The sequence below is a fragment of the Panicum virgatum genome, chromosome 4N (genome assembly GCF_016808335.1).
Source record: "Panicum virgatum strain AP13 chromosome 4N, P.virgatum_v5, whole genome shotgun sequence".
Classification (NCBI taxonomy): Eukaryota; Viridiplantae; Streptophyta; class Magnoliopsida; order Poales; family Poaceae; genus Panicum; species Panicum virgatum.
In genome coordinates this window covers 11,615,126-11,632,248 of record NC_053148.1, presented here as the reverse complement: position 1 = coordinate 11,632,248, position 17,123 = coordinate 11,615,126, and the positions used below count along the sequence as shown (strand labels likewise).

General features: G+C 45.9%; 3 protein-coding genes across 4 annotated transcripts; 1 reads left to right on the top strand and 2 right to left on the bottom strand.

Annotated features, from left to right (window-relative positions):
* Positions 1 to 277: 277 nt before the first annotated feature.
* Positions 278 to 935, bottom strand: LOC120669738. Its single transcript, XM_039949575.1, has 2 exons — positions 672 to 935; positions 278 to 479 (listed from the first exon to the last, which is right to left on the bottom strand). Exons 1-2 carry the CDS (start codon positions 893 to 895, stop codon positions 338 to 340), a joined length of 366 nt encoding a protein of 121 aa, XP_039805509.1. The 5' UTR covers positions 896 to 935; the 3' UTR covers positions 278 to 337.
* A 3,560-nt stretch (positions 936 to 4,495) lies between these two features.
* LOC120668415 (pentatricopeptide repeat-containing protein At5g15300-like) lies at positions 4,496 to 8,146 on the bottom strand. 2 transcript variants are annotated; one of them, XM_039948114.1, is made up of 2 exons: positions 6,228 to 8,146; positions 4,496 to 6,102 (listed from the first exon to the last, which is right to left on the bottom strand). In XM_039948114.1, the coding sequence occupies exon 1, from the start codon at positions 7,951 to 7,953 to the stop codon at positions 6,391 to 6,393; it is 1,563 nt and encodes a 520-aa protein (XP_039804048.1). In that variant the 5' UTR covers positions 7,954 to 8,146; the 3' UTR covers positions 4,496 to 6,102; positions 6,228 to 6,390. The 2 variants fall into 2 exon arrangements, with proteins under 2 accessions (XP_039804048.1, XP_039804049.1); XM_039948115.1 differs by having other exon boundaries at positions 4,496 to 5,579.
* On the top strand, positions 5,019 to 6,062 carry LOC120668416 (casparian strip membrane protein 1). The gene is made up of 3 exons (XM_039948117.1): positions 5,019 to 5,302; positions 5,402 to 5,525; positions 5,685 to 6,062. Exons 1-3 carry the CDS (start codon positions 5,019 to 5,021, stop codon positions 5,898 to 5,900), a joined length of 624 nt encoding a protein of 207 aa, XP_039804051.1. The 3' UTR covers positions 5,901 to 6,062.
* Positions 8,147 to 17,123: the final 8,977 nt, after the last annotated feature.

Sequence of the window (17,123 nt, the reverse complement as noted above, 5' to 3'; positions counted from 1 at the left end):
ATGGAAGAAGACTGACGTGCAGGGCCCGCCTGTAAGAGGGTCAAAAAGGATATTTTAAGCTGCTGTTAGCTGCCGTTCCCTAAAAAGCTAACGGCAGTGGCATGCAGGGCACCAAAAATTTGAAGTAGTGGCTTGTATGGCGATGCAACTTTTTTAATGGTGTACAAGGAATTGAGAACTTTTATAATGGCTCACAGGGAATGGCCTCATGGAAGAATTGTTGATAAGTTATGTTGAAGACAGTTGATTAGAAGTGACATTTGTGTTTCATTTTGTTAGAAATCAGAAGATTAGAGATAATCTCATCCATAGGTTAGGGCTAATCCTAGCCATTAGATTAGACCAATAACTGATTAGCAGTTAACCTTGTAAACCCAACGGGTGTGTCCGTTGGTGTACGGATGCGTCCCTCGTACGGACGCAACTCTCCAGTGTATGGTCGCGTCCTTTGGTGAAGGGACGCGTCCTCCCGGTTCTCCCTGTACATATATATATATATTCAAAGATCAATGAAATCATTCAACAGTTGTTCCCAAATCTTTGTTCATTTACATTCACTTTTAACACGTTATCAGCACTTTGCTCTTCTGAACAAGAGGCAAGAACAACGCAGAGGCACATGCCTCTGAACCCCACGGTAAGAACCATGACGCGAATCAACATCAACCTACCTTCGCATGTTGTTCGTCAACTGTTCTTCGCACTTCGCCGCGTCGGAGGAATGCGCCATGGCCCCATCCGTCACCATGGACAGCGCCGCAGCGTCTTCGAGCGCCTTGGGCCTCGTGTTCGCCGCAGCGCCGTAAATGGAAGTGGATGTGGCCGCATCCTTGCTTCTGCTGTTCGCAATCTCCGACAGGATGCTCGTCGAGGACGCCGCTGGAGCCCAGTTCATCGCGGCCGCCAGGCTTCTCCGCTCGCACCGCGTCTGCAGAGCCAGCCCCCGTACTTAGTCGGTTGTACCACATTCGTCCCGACTGCTTTAAGCCATATAGTGACTTTTAAGCTTTACACAATACATGTTGCGATTTGCGTTTGGATTCGGAATTTGGATTCCATCAGGAACCTTCATGTATATGTCCGAATCAAGTGACCCATAAAGATATGCTGTCACTACATCCATCAACTGCATAGATAGATGATTTTGAACTGCCAATGATATCAAGTATCGGAAAGTAATTCCACTCATTACTGGAGAATAGGTTTCATTGTAATCAATGCCGGGTCTCTGCGTGAACCCTTGTGCTACTAGTCTCGCTTTATATCTCACTACCTCATTGTTTTCATTCCGTTTTCGGACAAAAACCCATTTGAATCCCACAGGGAATACTTTGGGAGGTGTAGGTATTGCAGATGTGAATACCTCTCTTTTAGTGAGCGAGGCTATTTCAGCTTGGATTGCTTCTTTCCATTGAGTCCAGTCCGAGCGCTTTTTGCACTCTGCCATGGTCTTGGGATCTGGATCGTTTAGGAAGATTTCTGCAATTGCTGCGGAAAAGTATATGTTGACAACAGTAGTCTTACGATCGTACGATTCTCCAGAATCAATATAATTGACGGAAATTTCTTTCACCCCTTGGTCTGACTCGTCATTTCCTAAGACTGTGGAGTCAGGATGTTCCGATGTCCCAGGATCAGTATTTGGGTGCACCATTGATCCGGGTTGTGGATTTGGTCCTGGTATGGGATTTGTATCCACTTTTGGGCGTCTACCAACTTTAGGTTGGTTTGGATTTACTGATTTTGTAGATTTAGTCCGCGGAATCCTCTGACGCTTCGTTTGAGCATCATCCTTGGGAGCAGCCATACTTCTCCCCTTCTTCTTTGGAAGCGGGAGGAGTTGAATATTTTTGTTTGGTACCTCTACTCTTTCGGGTGCATTCCGTGCAGGATAAGAGGACTTTGTGACACCCTTATAATCAGTAAATGCTTCTGGCAGGTTATTTGCAATATGTTGCAAATTTATGATTTTCTGAACTTGTTGTTCAGTTTCTTGAGTACGTGGATCTGAGGAGGAAATGCCTTGGGCATCCCAATTGATTTCCTGGCATTCATTTTGGTACTTATAATCTCCCCCTAATGCCGGGAAATGGTCCTCATTGAATATGCAATCAGCATACCGGGCCGTGAATAGGTCCCCTGTGAGGGGCTCAAGGTATTTAATAATCGACGGTGATTGATACCCCACATAGATTCCTAATTTCCTGTGTGGGCCCATAGCGGTACGCTTAGGTAGTGAGATCGGTACATATACTGTACAACCGAATTTTCGCAGATGGGAAATATTTGGTATATTCCCACGTACTAATTGCATAGGAGAGACAAACGTGATATGCAGTTGGTCGCAATTGAATTAAGTCTGCAGCGTGTAAGACTGCATGACCCCAATATGAAGTTGGAAGGTTGCAATTTTGTAATAAGGGTCTTGCAATGAGTTTAATTCTCTTAATAAGAGATTCTGCTAAACTATTTTGTGTATGGACATATGGGACAGAGTGCTGAACTTGAATTCCTAAAGCCATACAATAATCGTTGAAAGCCTTTGAGGAAAATTCAGCGGCATTGTCCATTCGAATTGATTGAATTTGATGTTCAGGATTTTGTGCTCTAAGTCTAATGACTTGAGTAATGATCTTTGCAAAAGCATGGTTACGTGTGGATAAAAGACACACATGAGACCATCTAGTAGATGCATCTATTAGAACCATGAAGTACCTGAAAGGTCCAGAAGTAGGTTGTATGGGGCCACATATGTCGCCTTGAATACGTTCAAGGAATTTGAGTGGCTCATTTTGAATTTTAACGTATGAAGGACGTAAAATTAATTTCCCTGTAGCACATGAAGTGCACATAAAATCTGATGATTTGGGAAATTTAGCAGTATTTAACTCATGACCATTTGAATTGCTGACAATTTTTCTCATCATCCCTACACCGGGATGACCAAGGCGGTCATGCCAAGTTTTGAATGTGTCAACATTCTGAAAAATTACCTTGTATGCAACATGTGGTACGGGTTTAATGTATGTGTAGTACAATCCGGACGGAAAAGAAGGAATTTGTTCAACAATTTGTTTGCCACATCCGTTATCTTTAGTAATGAGGAGGAATTCCTCATTATTGTCATCACCGGTTTCAATATGAAAACCATTTTGACGGATATCTCTATAACTTAGTAGCATACGCTTTGAATCGGGATACAAAAGTGCATCCTTAATTATAATATGGGTACCCATAGGAGTACGATAGTGGCACGACTAGTGCCAACTATCGTTGCATCGCGTCCAGCGATTGTCAAAACGTTTCCCTGTTTCTTTGTAAGAGTTTGGAAATATTTTGTTTCCCTAAGTATAGAATTTGTGGTTCCACTATCCACAAGGCATAATTCCTCGTCCATTGGATTGACTCCGGTAGAAAATCTATATATATAAATGAAGAATTTAATATGAAATCCTTTGATGATATATAGAATACACACCTTTATTGAATATCAAATGTATACAATACATTTATTTTATATCCAACCTATGAAAGTGATGACCTTATTTATTTACAATCCTTTAAGATATAAATTGTGCTAAATATTTTTTTTTGGGAGTTATCTATATGTCGTATCTCCAATACTTTTCCCCACATGGGGTTTTTAAATGGGATACCAAAGACATAGTGATTTGTTTAAATCACACAAATATACATATTCCTCATATTTTTCCCACAGGGTTTTTAGAGGAATCCAAGCTTACAACTACATTGATCTCAAGAAGATTCGATTAAGGGGGAGTGTTAGAAATCAGAAGATTAGAGATAATCTCATCCATAGGTTAGGGCTAATCCTAGCCATTAGATTAGACCAATAACTGATTAGCAGTTAACCTTGTAAACCCAACGGGTGTGTCCGTTGGTGTACGGATGCGTCCCTCCTCGTACGGACGCAACTCTCCAGTGTACGGTCAGCGTCCTTTGGTGAAGGGACGCGTCCTCCCGGTTCTCCCTGTACATATATATATTCAAAGATCAATGAAATCATTCAACAGTTGTTCCCAAATCTTTGTTCATTTACATTCACTTTTAACACATTTCTTTTGTTTCTTGACTATTGATTCTGAGCAAGTTGGATGTCATCCTTTTCTATTTGATGCTGAATGTGTTGATCTGTAACAGTGCCAGATGATTTTGACTATAGCTCTTAATGTGCTCACCGGATATTATATTAACTGTATGCCGTAGAATATGCAGTGCGCTGATTATGATGCTTCTTGGAACCAGTTTGTGGTGTGGCGCGTGAACATATTATGAAGTGTAAAACAAGTATTCCTGACCAATCTTTTTTTCCCTTGCTCTGGTTACTCGGGGAACGCGGGCATATAAATTTTCACCATGTTAGCTAAATTCAACTGAATTTGAGTTTGATTCTCAAGATGCTATGCTAGAAACTTGGAAAGCAAAGAATGCAACGGAAATAAACAAAAATTAGAATAATTCTTTTGCACAAAGATAAAGGGAAAAATCGACCATCATGCTTCCTCCAAATAGAGAACATATATGTTATCAATGAATAAGTAGTAAAGTGATAACAACCAGCTATGGACGCTCCACTGCTCCACCCTCCACATGACCACCAGCTATGGATCTTTGAAGAACATGAAATAATTCACCAGCTCAAAACGGACAATCCCCGGATCTCGTGAACTGACATAAAGTTGAACATCACAATGCTTGAGTTGGAACGAGCTAACAAGCGTTTAGTTGAAGCCTCGTACATAGGACACATAGCGGTGACATGCGAATGCCCATAGCAGCGCACATTTGGAAGTCCACGGATGTAAAGAGACCATAAACTCTGCACAAATTGAGGCGATTGATCTCCATGGAGCAAGTAGAGTAGGTGTCAACCGAAATGCACCTGGAAGTACTCACAGAACAAACCCTGTACGGCCACCTGCTCAGGCATCGAGCCGACCTAATCCATTTGCACTTCGTGCAGCAAGCCAATCACCAAGCATATATATGTGAAGAAGATGGGCTCTATTCTTCAAATTAGCTGGAGCAATCAGGTTTCACAGAGCGAGAGCTTCAGAGAGTTCGCAATGAAAGAATCCGGGGAGCATGGCGAGACATCCAAGGCGCCCCTGAACAGGGGGGTCAGCAAAGGACTGTCTGTGCTTGATCTCATACTTCGTTTCATTGCCATCATCGGCACCCTTGCCAGTGCCATTGCAATGGGCACCACCAACGAGACACTTCCTTTCTTCACACAGTTCATCCGGTTCAAGGCGCAGTACAGTGATCTTCCGACTCTAACGTAAGCCAACCTCAATAACTCTAGCTAGCAATGATCTCAGATAACAAACCTATGAGTATCCGATGCTCCAACTTTTCCAATTTCTTTCTTTTTCGGCAGGTTCTTCGTCGTTGCGAATTCAATTGTCTGTGCCTATCTCATCCTCTCACTTCCATTGTCAATTGTGCACATCATTAGGAGCAGGGCCAAATTCAGCAGGCTCCTCTTGATCTTTCTTGATGCAGTAAGACTGCATCCTTTTCTAATTCAAAGCATATTGAGAACTTGAAAAATCATCCTGCATGAAAGTACGCATGGTTACTCAAGTTGTTTATATTGAAAAGAAAGAATCATCAACAAATATATCACCTAGTTATCTGTTTTCTTTGTGATTCTTTTGAAGGTAATGCTAGCACTGGTGACTGCGGGAGCATCAGCAGCAGCGGCTATTGTGTACTTAGCACACAAGGGCAATGTCAGGGCAAACTGGCTTGCTATTTGCCAGCAGTTTGACTCATTCTGCGAGCGTATCTCTGGATCGCTCATTGGTTCGTTTGGAGCCATGGTTGTGCTCATACTTCTGATATTACTCTCCGCCATTGCCCTTGCGAGGCGCTAGATCAAATCGCACATCATTTGCTTCCACATGAAGTATACAATATAATAGTGTGGTCATCAGGCTTCTATCTTTATGTAACCGTCTATGTGCCTATAAGCCTATTACATCTTGCTATGATTCTCTGCTATCTCAAGTGTTGCCGTGATTCTGTACCTGTTCTTTCATCTTGATGATTGATGGTGTGCACCTTCATATAAAGAAGCTGCAGAAAATGAATATGCATGAACTATTATGGATGAATTAAAGTAGTTTCTGAAGGAGTTGTTAGTATATTCTTTTCCCACGTATATATGAAAAAGAAAATGTGATTGACTTATATATTCATACCTGCTACTGGCAGTGAAATCATGGCAGGTTTAACTTGACTGAGATGGGATCTACTACCGGTTTCCAGTCACTGGTATACAAGCAGAAATGAAAAGCCATTTGTGGGCGTTTATCACCTTTTCCATTTTCCACTCAATAGAAGTGTAGATCACCCAAATCACGGTTATGCTGTTGAAAGACCAGCAGTTTTATGGCCAATCTGAGCACAGCCAACTACTTTCCTTAGCCCTCTTTTATCCATAGATCTTCGCACTGTCTCCACCCTTGACCATTCACCGTACGATGAATAAATGCCAGAGAGGAGTATATAGTCACAACATGCATCTCCACTTATGCTAAGAAGCTTCTCCTGAGCAATCTTGCCCAGAGCCATATTCCCGTGGGTTCTGCAGGCGGCAAGCAGGGTCCTCCATACAACTGCATTTTGTTGCCTCATGCCACTCACAATTAGAAATGCTTCATCCAGTAGACCAGCACGGCCAAGCATGTCCACAATGCAACTGCAATGCTTTACATTAGGTTCAATCCCATACCTTTCTTTCATAAGATAGAAATACCTATGACCTTCTTCAACCAGTCCGGCATGGTTGCATGCACCCAGAACACATAGGAAAGAAATCTCATTTGGGTGAATTTTCTCTTCAAGCATTTTACTGAAGAATTGAACCGATTTTTCCGCTTGTCCATGCAAGGCTAGTCCTCCAATGATCGAATTCCATGTCCAAACATTTTTCTCCTTCATCCTGCTAAAGACTTCCAATGCAGTATTGACATCCCCACATTTTGCATACATTGATACCAATGCATTTCCAATCAAAATACTTATTACTTGTCTGCCTTCCAAGTGCAAAGAATGTATCATCCTCCCTGCATCAAGTGACCCTGCATTCGCACAGCATGACAGCAAGCTAACAATAGTCGCGTCATCAGGCATCCACCCTGCACCCCTCATCTCATCAAAGACCTCCAACGCTTGCTCCAGCATTCCCTGCATCGAGTACCCAGTGATGATGGTGTTCCAAGAAACCACATCCTTCTCCGGCGCACGATCAAACAGCTCCCTCGCTTTCTCCATCTCCCCGTATTTCGCATACGCACCCAGCATCACGTTCCAGCACACAATGTCCTTGTGCCGGCACTGATCGAACATCTGCCTTGCCACGTCCAGGTTACCTCTGCCCGCGTGCCCAGCTATGACAGCGGACCACGCCACGATGTCCCGCTCGCTGGCTTCACCAAGAAGCATGCCGGCGACGCCCAAGTCCCCGCACTTGGCGTGCATATTGATGAGCGCGTTCCTCACGAACGCGTCCTCCAGGAACCCAAGCTTCACGACGACGGCTTGCACCTGCCACCCAGCGCTGGAACAAGCCGGCATGCCGATGCCTGCACAGCAGGCGCGAAGGAGGTTGCAGAATGTGAACCCGTCGGGCCTCAGGCCCACCGTTTCCATACGGCTGTACACCGCGAACGCCGCGTGGGGTGCGCCGGCGTGCGCGTACCCGCGCAGCATGGTGTTGTGCATGAATAGGTCCGGCCCCGGGGGCGGAATTCCGTCGAACAGCCTGCGCGCGTAGTCCATGCCGCCGCGGAACGACGCTGTGCAGGAGAGGAGAAGTTCGCGCACGGGTTGCAGGCTGCGCGAGGTGATGCCGCTGACAACGAGGTTGCCGTGGATTTGCTTGAGCGCGCGCGGGCTCAAGCACGCAGAGCCCTTCCGGATCATGCGGTTGCGGTGTATCGAGAGCAGTATCTCTTAGGAGACCACTGTGATCAAGAAGGCAAAGGAGTAAGGATGCCGGTTGTGGAGAAGATCGCTGGGAGTGGCGTACGGCAGTGCGTGGCCGTCGCCACCGGAGCGGCAGCACGGCGAGCAGCGCGCGATGGGCGGGTGGGTGCACTGGTGCAGGTAAGGGGCCGTTTAATTCCCAAAATTTTTTTTGTCTCACCTTTAAACACATACATGAAATAATAAATGTAGTTAAACAACAAAACTAATTGCACAGTTTGGATGTACACGATGAGACGAATCTTTTGAGCCTAATTAGTGTGTAATTAGTCATAAGTGCTATAGTAACCCACATGTGCTAAAGAAATTAAGGTTTTAACTTATATATAAAAAAGCAAGTAAGGTTGCATTTAATTTTTTAGTTTGGCCTGCCTTGTATCATTGACAGATTGGTCTTAGTCCATCCAGTATGCGAGTCGAATTATCCCTTTTGTAAACGACTTGATCAAATTAACGAACGTACAACTATACGTATCCGATACTTATACCAACTCTGTCCGTAACAACTCACGAGCATAATTGCCTAGTGTATTATGTGAATACTACCAATTATGCCTGTACGACGTAGGGATCTGTGCGTTAGAGCAACTCCAACAGCTTCTCCAAATCTCATTAACTAAATTGCATTTTAGCTAGCCATTTAGCTAAGATTTCAGCTCTATATTGTTCTTTTTTTCCAACAGACTAGCCACATAAAGTGGTCCAAATTGAACTGATCTACCTTTTTTCACCCAAAAAAATCTACCCTTTTGGAAATCTATCTTTGCAAGTGGGCCCGGAGCATCCTTGGTCACGGCATGTCGCTGACGACGGGTGCAGCGATCGCGGCGGCGGTGGTCGGCACCAGCAAAGAGAGGGCGGCGGCGCGAGCTCAGCGAGCATGGTGGCGGCGCCAGGTACCCAGTGGAAGGGGGCGGCATCGAGAGCAGGGCGGATCCAACGTGGGGCAGGGGGGCTAGAGCCCCCTACCACCATGGATCCAATGGAGCCCCCCAAAGTCCCCCCCCAAGAATTTTCAACCATGAATGAAGAGGAGGAAGAAGAAAAGGAGGAGGAGGAAGAAGAAGAAAAAGTGAGGAGGGAAGAAGAAGAAGGGGAAATTAGCCCCCCTAGATTGAGATTCTAGATCCGCCACTGATCGAGAGGGAGGGGGTGGCGGCCATGGCCGGCGACAGGGAGCCGGTTGGCGGCGCGCATGGCATGCGGATGCGGCGATGAGCATGGTGAGGGGTGCGGCGGAGTGCATGGCGAGGTGAGGCGATCATGGCGGGACGCGGCCGGATGCGAGATTGTGACGGCGGTGGGCATGGCGGGGCGCTGCGGGGCGGGCAGCGGGCATGGTGGGGCGCGGCCGGCGGGGCCGACGACGGGCATGGTGGGGAGCGACCGGCGGGGTCGGCGACGGGCTTGGCGGGGCCGGCGGTGGGCATGGCAGGGCGCGGTGGGGCCGGTGGCGGGCATGGCTGGTCGTGCTGGGGCATGGCGGGCTGGTGCGGCGTGGTTGGGAGGAAAAAGAGAGGGTGGGCCCAGATGGAAATAGAGGAGCCATGTGCCGATGCAAAAATAGCTGGCGGGGGAAGCGGAATGCCTATTCAGATATCGAAGATGGGCAAATGAAGAAGCTGTTGGATCCCGTTTTTACTCTTGTTGGACTATTTTTAGCTATCCAACTTTTTTTAGAGAAATTGTTGGAGTTGCTCTTAATTTGTAGGGATCTACATGATCAAATCGTGGACGGTGGGGGCTAGTCCGACTTATATAAGGGGTTGACTAAAACCCACCTGTCAATGATACGAGACGAACCAAAATTTTAGGTGGAAACTTTATTTATTTCGAAAATAGACTAGCATATATGTCCTGTGACGGAACCGGCAAATTAAAACTCTAAATTAAGTGTAATGGCCGTCATTTGAACACATCAGACACATTAGCTTAATGGCTTAATTTGACGGCTCTTTCTCAACCCACGGCCCGATCGAAATATCACCGGTAGTCCCACACGAAGGTGGGCGTAGATGGTACGAACGTGACAAATACTTGAAAATACAACAAGTGATACACAAGTTTTACAAGCCAGTTCAAATATACATATAGTTGCATAATTTATAAAACTTTACAATATATGTAACCGAAGTTCAAGAAGAGAGAAAACCTACAAGTACACTAGCCTATACCGGTTCTGACTTTTCATGACCGGTCAGACCGGTTCACCCAACCGGTCAGACCGATCGCCACTACCCTGCTGACTCCACCGGTCAGACCGGTCCCACAGACCGGTCAGACCGGTCTGCGCAAAAACAGAGGGGCTGCACACTCTGCCCTCAAGTGTGCAACCCGACAACTCCCCAACCTAGGGGTCTCGCTCCAACACCTCCCACCCCTCTGCATCCCGGCGGATGAACTTGACAAAGCAGGGGCAGAAAGTCGACGTCCGGATGGCCTGAAATAATTGTGGCAACAACCCTGAGTATACTAATACTCAGCAAGACTTACCCGACTATGGGTATACATAGCCCATTATCTAAACATGCACGACTTTCTGGCTAGTGGTTTGTTTTGCAGAAAAACATCTATAAGTGGTTCCTTACTTTCAATATTTTACCGCATATTTTATATAGATAGGCTATCATCTATCACTAATATTCTAACTCATTTCTACGAGGCGACAAAGAGATCAAGGCCCTCATATCCGTGAGACACGGCGAATAGATCCGATTTAACCTTGCAAGGTGGACCTAACCAACACGGCACGTATAAGCCCCGTCGGACCACATGTACCAACCATTCCCCTCCCCGCCTCGAACTACTGAACCGTCCCACCTACATATAGTCGGCCGAGCCCTACGAGAGACCGCCAAAAGTAAATACATGCATCCCAATTCTCCGCGGCCACTCGACTACCCTAAGAGGTGGTGATGAAGTTCTGTACTTTCGAAACAAGGCAGTACTAGGCTTACCGATTTCGACTACCTCCTACTCCCGGCATGCGGTTAGTACAGTTCAATCCCCGATCAGCACTGCCGACAACGACCGGTCCTTAATCGACACAGACGGGGCTAAGACACCCAAGAATCCTGTCCTGCTGACATACCTATATATTACCATCATTCCCCGTCCGGTCTTAAGTTTCCATCATTTCCACATTTGCATTCCATCTCTCAATTACTGAAGTATATAAAGATAATTATACCTCTCGCGAGTAACCGGCAATTACCCGACTTCTATAAAATCCTATATCTCGCGAGTGACAAGAAATCACTCGACTTCTACTGAGACCTATTAAGCATGGCATCGCTATCGTCCTATACATACTGGTATAACTCAAGGGAACCTAAGGATCATGCAACTAGGGTTTTAAATAATTCCTAAAACTTAATGTACAAGTAATAAATAAACATATACATAGTGGATCACAATTTAAAATAATAGGACATGCACCGGGGCTTGCCTTCGGGCTGCTGCTCTGTACTGGGGTGAACTGGGCCTTGGGCCGGGTTCTCATGCCTCTCCTCCTACTGGGCTTGCCTTAGCGTCTCCTGTGGCTCCGCAACCACCTCGTAGACAACCTCCTCCGCTGCGGCTGCTGCACGTATGCATATGATACGAGAAATGCATGCATGAATCTAACTCTCTATTTATGCATATAACAAGCTATAAAGGCCTTTATTTAGCATAAACAAAATTGCATAGAAGAAGTTGTCAAACCATGCATTTAATAGTTCTACCATGTAGAGCATGAAGATACGAAGCTAACACAATTGGTTTTGCATTTTTTTTTATTTTTCTGCAATTTTCTACGCATTTTACAAACACTGAAGGTTTGTGCTGATCGGATGATCCGACCCAACGCTGGATGATCCGGCCACCACCAGAAAGTTTTGGCTTCAGATTGCCGTTAAGTCCCCATGGTCGGATCATCCGCCCATGGGTCGGATGATCCAGCCAAACAGTACTTTTTGCCACTGGACGGTGCCGGATGATCCGACCCTATGCCAGATGATCCGGACCTGGGCATTTCTGGAGTGACTTTCGTGCACAAAAAGAGGGTTGGGTCGGATGATCCAGTTTAGGCCGGATAATCCGAACCTGAGGGGAACGGCGGCGTGCGCGCGGCAAAAATCGCCCACCAATTCCACAACCCTTCTAGGCTCTAGTTCAGAGATGCAAGTGGATGTGTTTGACTAGAGGAAATCGCCTAAAACTATCTAGAACAAGAGATCGAGCCAAACCATTTGATTACCTTAAATGAGCTCCTCCCCCCTTGAAGAACTTGATTTCAACGTCACCCCCGGGAAGGATTACATGGAGAAGAGGATTTCCCACACCGATTTGAGGCCTCCCTACCCTTGGAATTGAGTGGAGAGGGAGGGATTTGAACTTTAGGGTTTGGGGTAAGAGGGGGGCTCGGGAGGGCAGGGGAGAAGAGAGTGAACGGGAGAGGGAGGAGAGAGCCGGTGAGTGAGAGAGGAGATGGTTAAATGATGTGGGGCCAATGACCCCAATCAGCCGGGTTCAACCGGTCTGACCGGTCACTCCGACCAGTCGGACCGGTACAGCCTGAGCCAGCCCAAGATTGATAGAAAATCTTCCTAGTGATTTGTCACGTTGGTTTAGAACTTAATGACCATAATTAGCCTTAAGTCAATGTAATTAACACTTGGGTGTTACAATCCTACCCCCTAAAAGAAATCTCGTCTCGAGATTTGGTGGAGGTGCAAAAATTGCAAGGAAAGTGGAGGGTTAGGTACCTTGGTAAGTTTGTAACAACTCCGGATATTTTGATTTAAGAAACTCTTCGGTTTCCCATGTGGCTTCTCGCTCGGAGTGATTGCTCCACTGAACCTTATAAAAATTGCTGGTTTGATTCCAACTAACCCGAGTCTTGTGATCAACAATTTTTATTGGATGCTCTGGATAGACAAGATCGGGCTCTACTTGTAATTTCTCTATGTCAATCACTTTTTCTGGAACACGAAGGCATTTCCAGAGCTGAGAGACATGGAATATATTATGAATCGTGGATAATTGGGCAGGAAGTTCCAGATGATATGCTATCGGCCCACATTGCTCAATGACAAGAAAAGGCCCCACATAGCGAGGTGCAAGCTTTCCTTTTACGCCAAATCGTTGAACCCCTTTTATTGGAGATACCCGTAAATAGACATGATCTCCCACTTGAAACAGGATAGATCGATGTTTCTTATCTGCGTAACTCTTCTGTCGGGATTTTACAATCTTTAAATTTTCCTAAATAACCCGAACTTGTTCTTCAGCCTCATAAACAATATCGGGTCCGAAAAAGTTCCTTTCTCCAGCTTCTGACCAGTTCAATGGGGTCCTACACCTTCGCCCATATAATGCCTCAAAAGTAGCCATTCTGATGCTCTGTTGATAGCTATTGTTATAAGCAAACTCGGCTAAGGGTAGACATTCATCCCATTTCTGGCTGTAGGTGAGTGCACACGCTCTGAGCATATCCTCCAGAATCTGATTGATTCTTTCTGTTTGGCCATCCGTCTGAGGATGATAGGCTGAACTGCGGATCAGTTGCGTACCAAGGGCGGCATGGAAGTGTTCCCAGAACCGGGCAATGAATTGAGTACCCTGGTCCGAAATTATTGTTTTTGGAACCCCATGGAGACTCACAATACGGTCCATATACAATTGAGCATATTGTTTCCCCGTATGATTTGTCTTTACCGGTAGAAAATGAGCCGCCTTGGTGAGGCGATCCACAATAACCCATACCGAATCATACCCCTTGGAAGTTTTGGATAAGGCGACAATGAAATCCATACTGATATCTTCCCACTTCCAGGATGGAATACTCAAGGGCTGTAAAGGGCCGACTGATCTCAAATGGCTCGCTTTAACCCTCTGACAAGTGTCATATTTCGATACATATCTGGCAATTTCTCGCTTCATCCTCGTCCACCAGAAATGTTGTTTCAAGCCTTGGTACATTTTATTACTGCATGGGTGGATAGAATACCTAGAAAGATGAGCTTCATCAAGAATTTGCTTCCATAACTCCAAATCCTTAGGTAACACCAGGCGATTATTAAACCACAAGACACCCTCACTATCTTGGTGAAAGCATGCCGCCTTAGGATCATTTTCCATAAGTCTTTGTCTGATCTTCTCCATGCCTGCATTATTTTTCTGTGCGGCAATAATTTGATCTCGAAGCGTAGGTGTGAGGGTAATATTGGCAAGTGTACCTTCAGATACAATAGCCAGATTTAATTTTTTCATCTCCTGGCATAAAGTTGCATGCACCACTGTGGCTGAGATGCAACTGCAACTGGCTTTGCGACTCAATGCATCGGCTACAACGTTAGCCTTGCCCGGGTGATAATGAATCTCTAGATCATAATACTTAATTAATTCCAACCACAGCCTCTGGCGCAAATTTAGCTCACTCTGGGTAAAGATATACTTGAGACTCTTGTGATCTGAGTATATATGCACTGGATTGCCCAGAAGATGATGGCGCCAGATCTTTAGTGCATGGACCACTGCTACTAGCTCCAAGTCATGAGTAGCATAATTTTCCTCATGCCGCCTGAGGGCTCTAGAAGTATAAGCAATCACCCGCTGATTTTGCATGAGAATACAGCCGATTCCCGTGCCTAATGCATCACAATAAACATCAAAGGGTCGAGTAATATCTGGCTGTGCTAAAACAGGGGCCCACGTCAATAGTTTTCTCATAGTCTGAAAAGTCCGTTCGCATTTGTCGTCCCAATTGAATCTCACCCCCTTCTTAAGCAATTCAGTCATGTGTCTAGCAATTTTGGAGAAGTCCGGTACAAACCGGCGATAATAGCCTGCAAGCCCAAGAAAACTCCGGATCTCTAGAACAGAGATGAGTGCTTTCCAATTCAGGACATCCCGAATTTTGCTAGGATCAATAGAAATTCCATCCTTTGAAATGATGTGGCCCAAGAATTGGACCTCCGTGAGCCAGAAATCACACTTACTGAATTTGGCATACAACTTGTGCTCTCGCAGGCGCTGAAGCACAATGCGAAGATGCTCTGCATGCTCCTCTTCATTCTTGGAATATATAAGAATGTCGTCAATGAAAACCACAACAAACTTATCTAACTCGGGCATGAACACTGAATTCATGAGATACATAAATTGAGCAGGAGCATTTGTTAGCCCAAAAGACATCACCAGATATTTGTAGAGCCCATATCTGGTAGAGAAAGCTGTCTTGGGAATATCTTCTACTCGGATTTTAATTTGATGATAGCCAGAGCGGAGATAAATCTTTGAGAATACCCTGGCCCCGACCAATTGATCAAACAGAATATCAATTCTGGGAAGGGGATATTTGTTCTTGATTGTGACGGCATTCAGAAGTCTATAGTCCACACACAACCTGAGGCTTTGATTTTTCTTTTTCACAAAGAGTGCTGGATAGCCCCAAGGCGAAGTGCTAGGACGGATATAGCTTTTGTCGAGCAATTCCTGCAACTGCTTCTTTAGCTCAGCTAATTCATTGGGTGGCATGCGATATGGTCTTCGGGAAATGGGTGCCGTTCCCGGTTGCAGTTCAATGGCAAACTCCACATCGCGATCAGGTGGCATACCTGGCAAGTCGTCCGGGAAGACATCCGGATACTCACATACCACTGGTATGTCAGCCAAAACCTTGCCCTCGGTGTGATTCTCAGTGAGAGTGGTTGACTCATGGCTCTTTAGATATAAGGTCATAGAACCATGGATACAAGAATCTATGTGCACAGACAGTGATAACGTGTCCAGAAGGATCCCATAAAATTTCATCCAATTCATACCAAGGATAATATCCACCTTCTGTGTTGGTAACACAATCAAATGAGTGACAAATATTTTTCCTTGAAGCCATAGAGGCACTTGCTTGACCGTTTGGTTGGTTATTAATTGCCCTCCAGGTGAATAAATATTATAAGGGGTCGACATATTTTCTATTTCCAGCCCAAGTTTGATTGCACACTCCTTACTAATAAACATGTGAGATGCCCCAGAATCAAATAATACCGTAACGGGACGATCGTTTATGGAAAACATACCTGCCATCACTGGAGCTCCCTCTGGAATACCCTCAAGGGTAGTGTAGTGCACCTACCCCGGCTTGAAGTGAGCAACTTTGCCTTTCTGATTTTGCTGACTTGATTGCTGGCCTTGCTTGGGTGGCATCTGGCAGTCACATGCAAAGTGGCCCATTTACCCGCAGTTGTAGCATGGATATAAATTCGGGCGCACCCCGATTTTTTGCTCATTCTGCTATGGCACAGGGAATCTGGCTACTCCCTGCTGCTGCGGGTACTGTGGTGGCCGAGAGCCCCACTGGTGCTGTGGTGACCTGGACGCAGGCTGGTGCTGGAAGGGGGCTCTCTGTGGTCCAGTCTGCACGAGGCGGAATCTCTGGGGGTTGCTGCTAGATGACCCTGCTGCCAGTAACTTTCTTTTCTTTTCTGCTTTATGAGCTAGGTGAGCATCCTCCTGAACGATAGCCCCATTTACCAGCTCACTGAAGGTGTTGAATTTGAATATTGTCAGGCGATCCTGGAGCTTGCTGCTAAGCCCCTGCCTGAAGCACGCTTGTTTCTTCCCGGACATATTATGTCACACTATTGTTTCCCTGCTTCAGAACCAAGAACTCAGTGAGCTTCCTGCGAATGACCCCTACAGGAATATGATGTGCTCTAAACGCTTCCTTGAACTCATTCCAAGAAAATCGGGTGCCAGCTGGGTATATTGCCACGTGATTGTCCCACCATGTGCGTGCAGGACCCCTGAGCTGCTGTGCTACAAATCCTGCCTTGTCATCATCGCTGTATGGGTACAGGGTGAATTTTGACTCAATGGTCTTGAGCCAGCTATCCGCTTCCAGTAGCTCGTCTGCCTTGTGAAATAGTTGCGGCTGGGTCCCCAGAAACTCCTGGTACCCAGGAATAGGTGGTGGTGTCCTGGCTGCGGTGCTGTCCCCTGCTCCACAAGCCGACGGAGGAGTGCCGTCTGCTCGTCGCACCCAGTGAGTATGGCCGCAATGGCCTGAACCAAATCAGGAGGCGGCAGTGGTGCTCCATCACCCTCGTCTGTTATTCTGCATT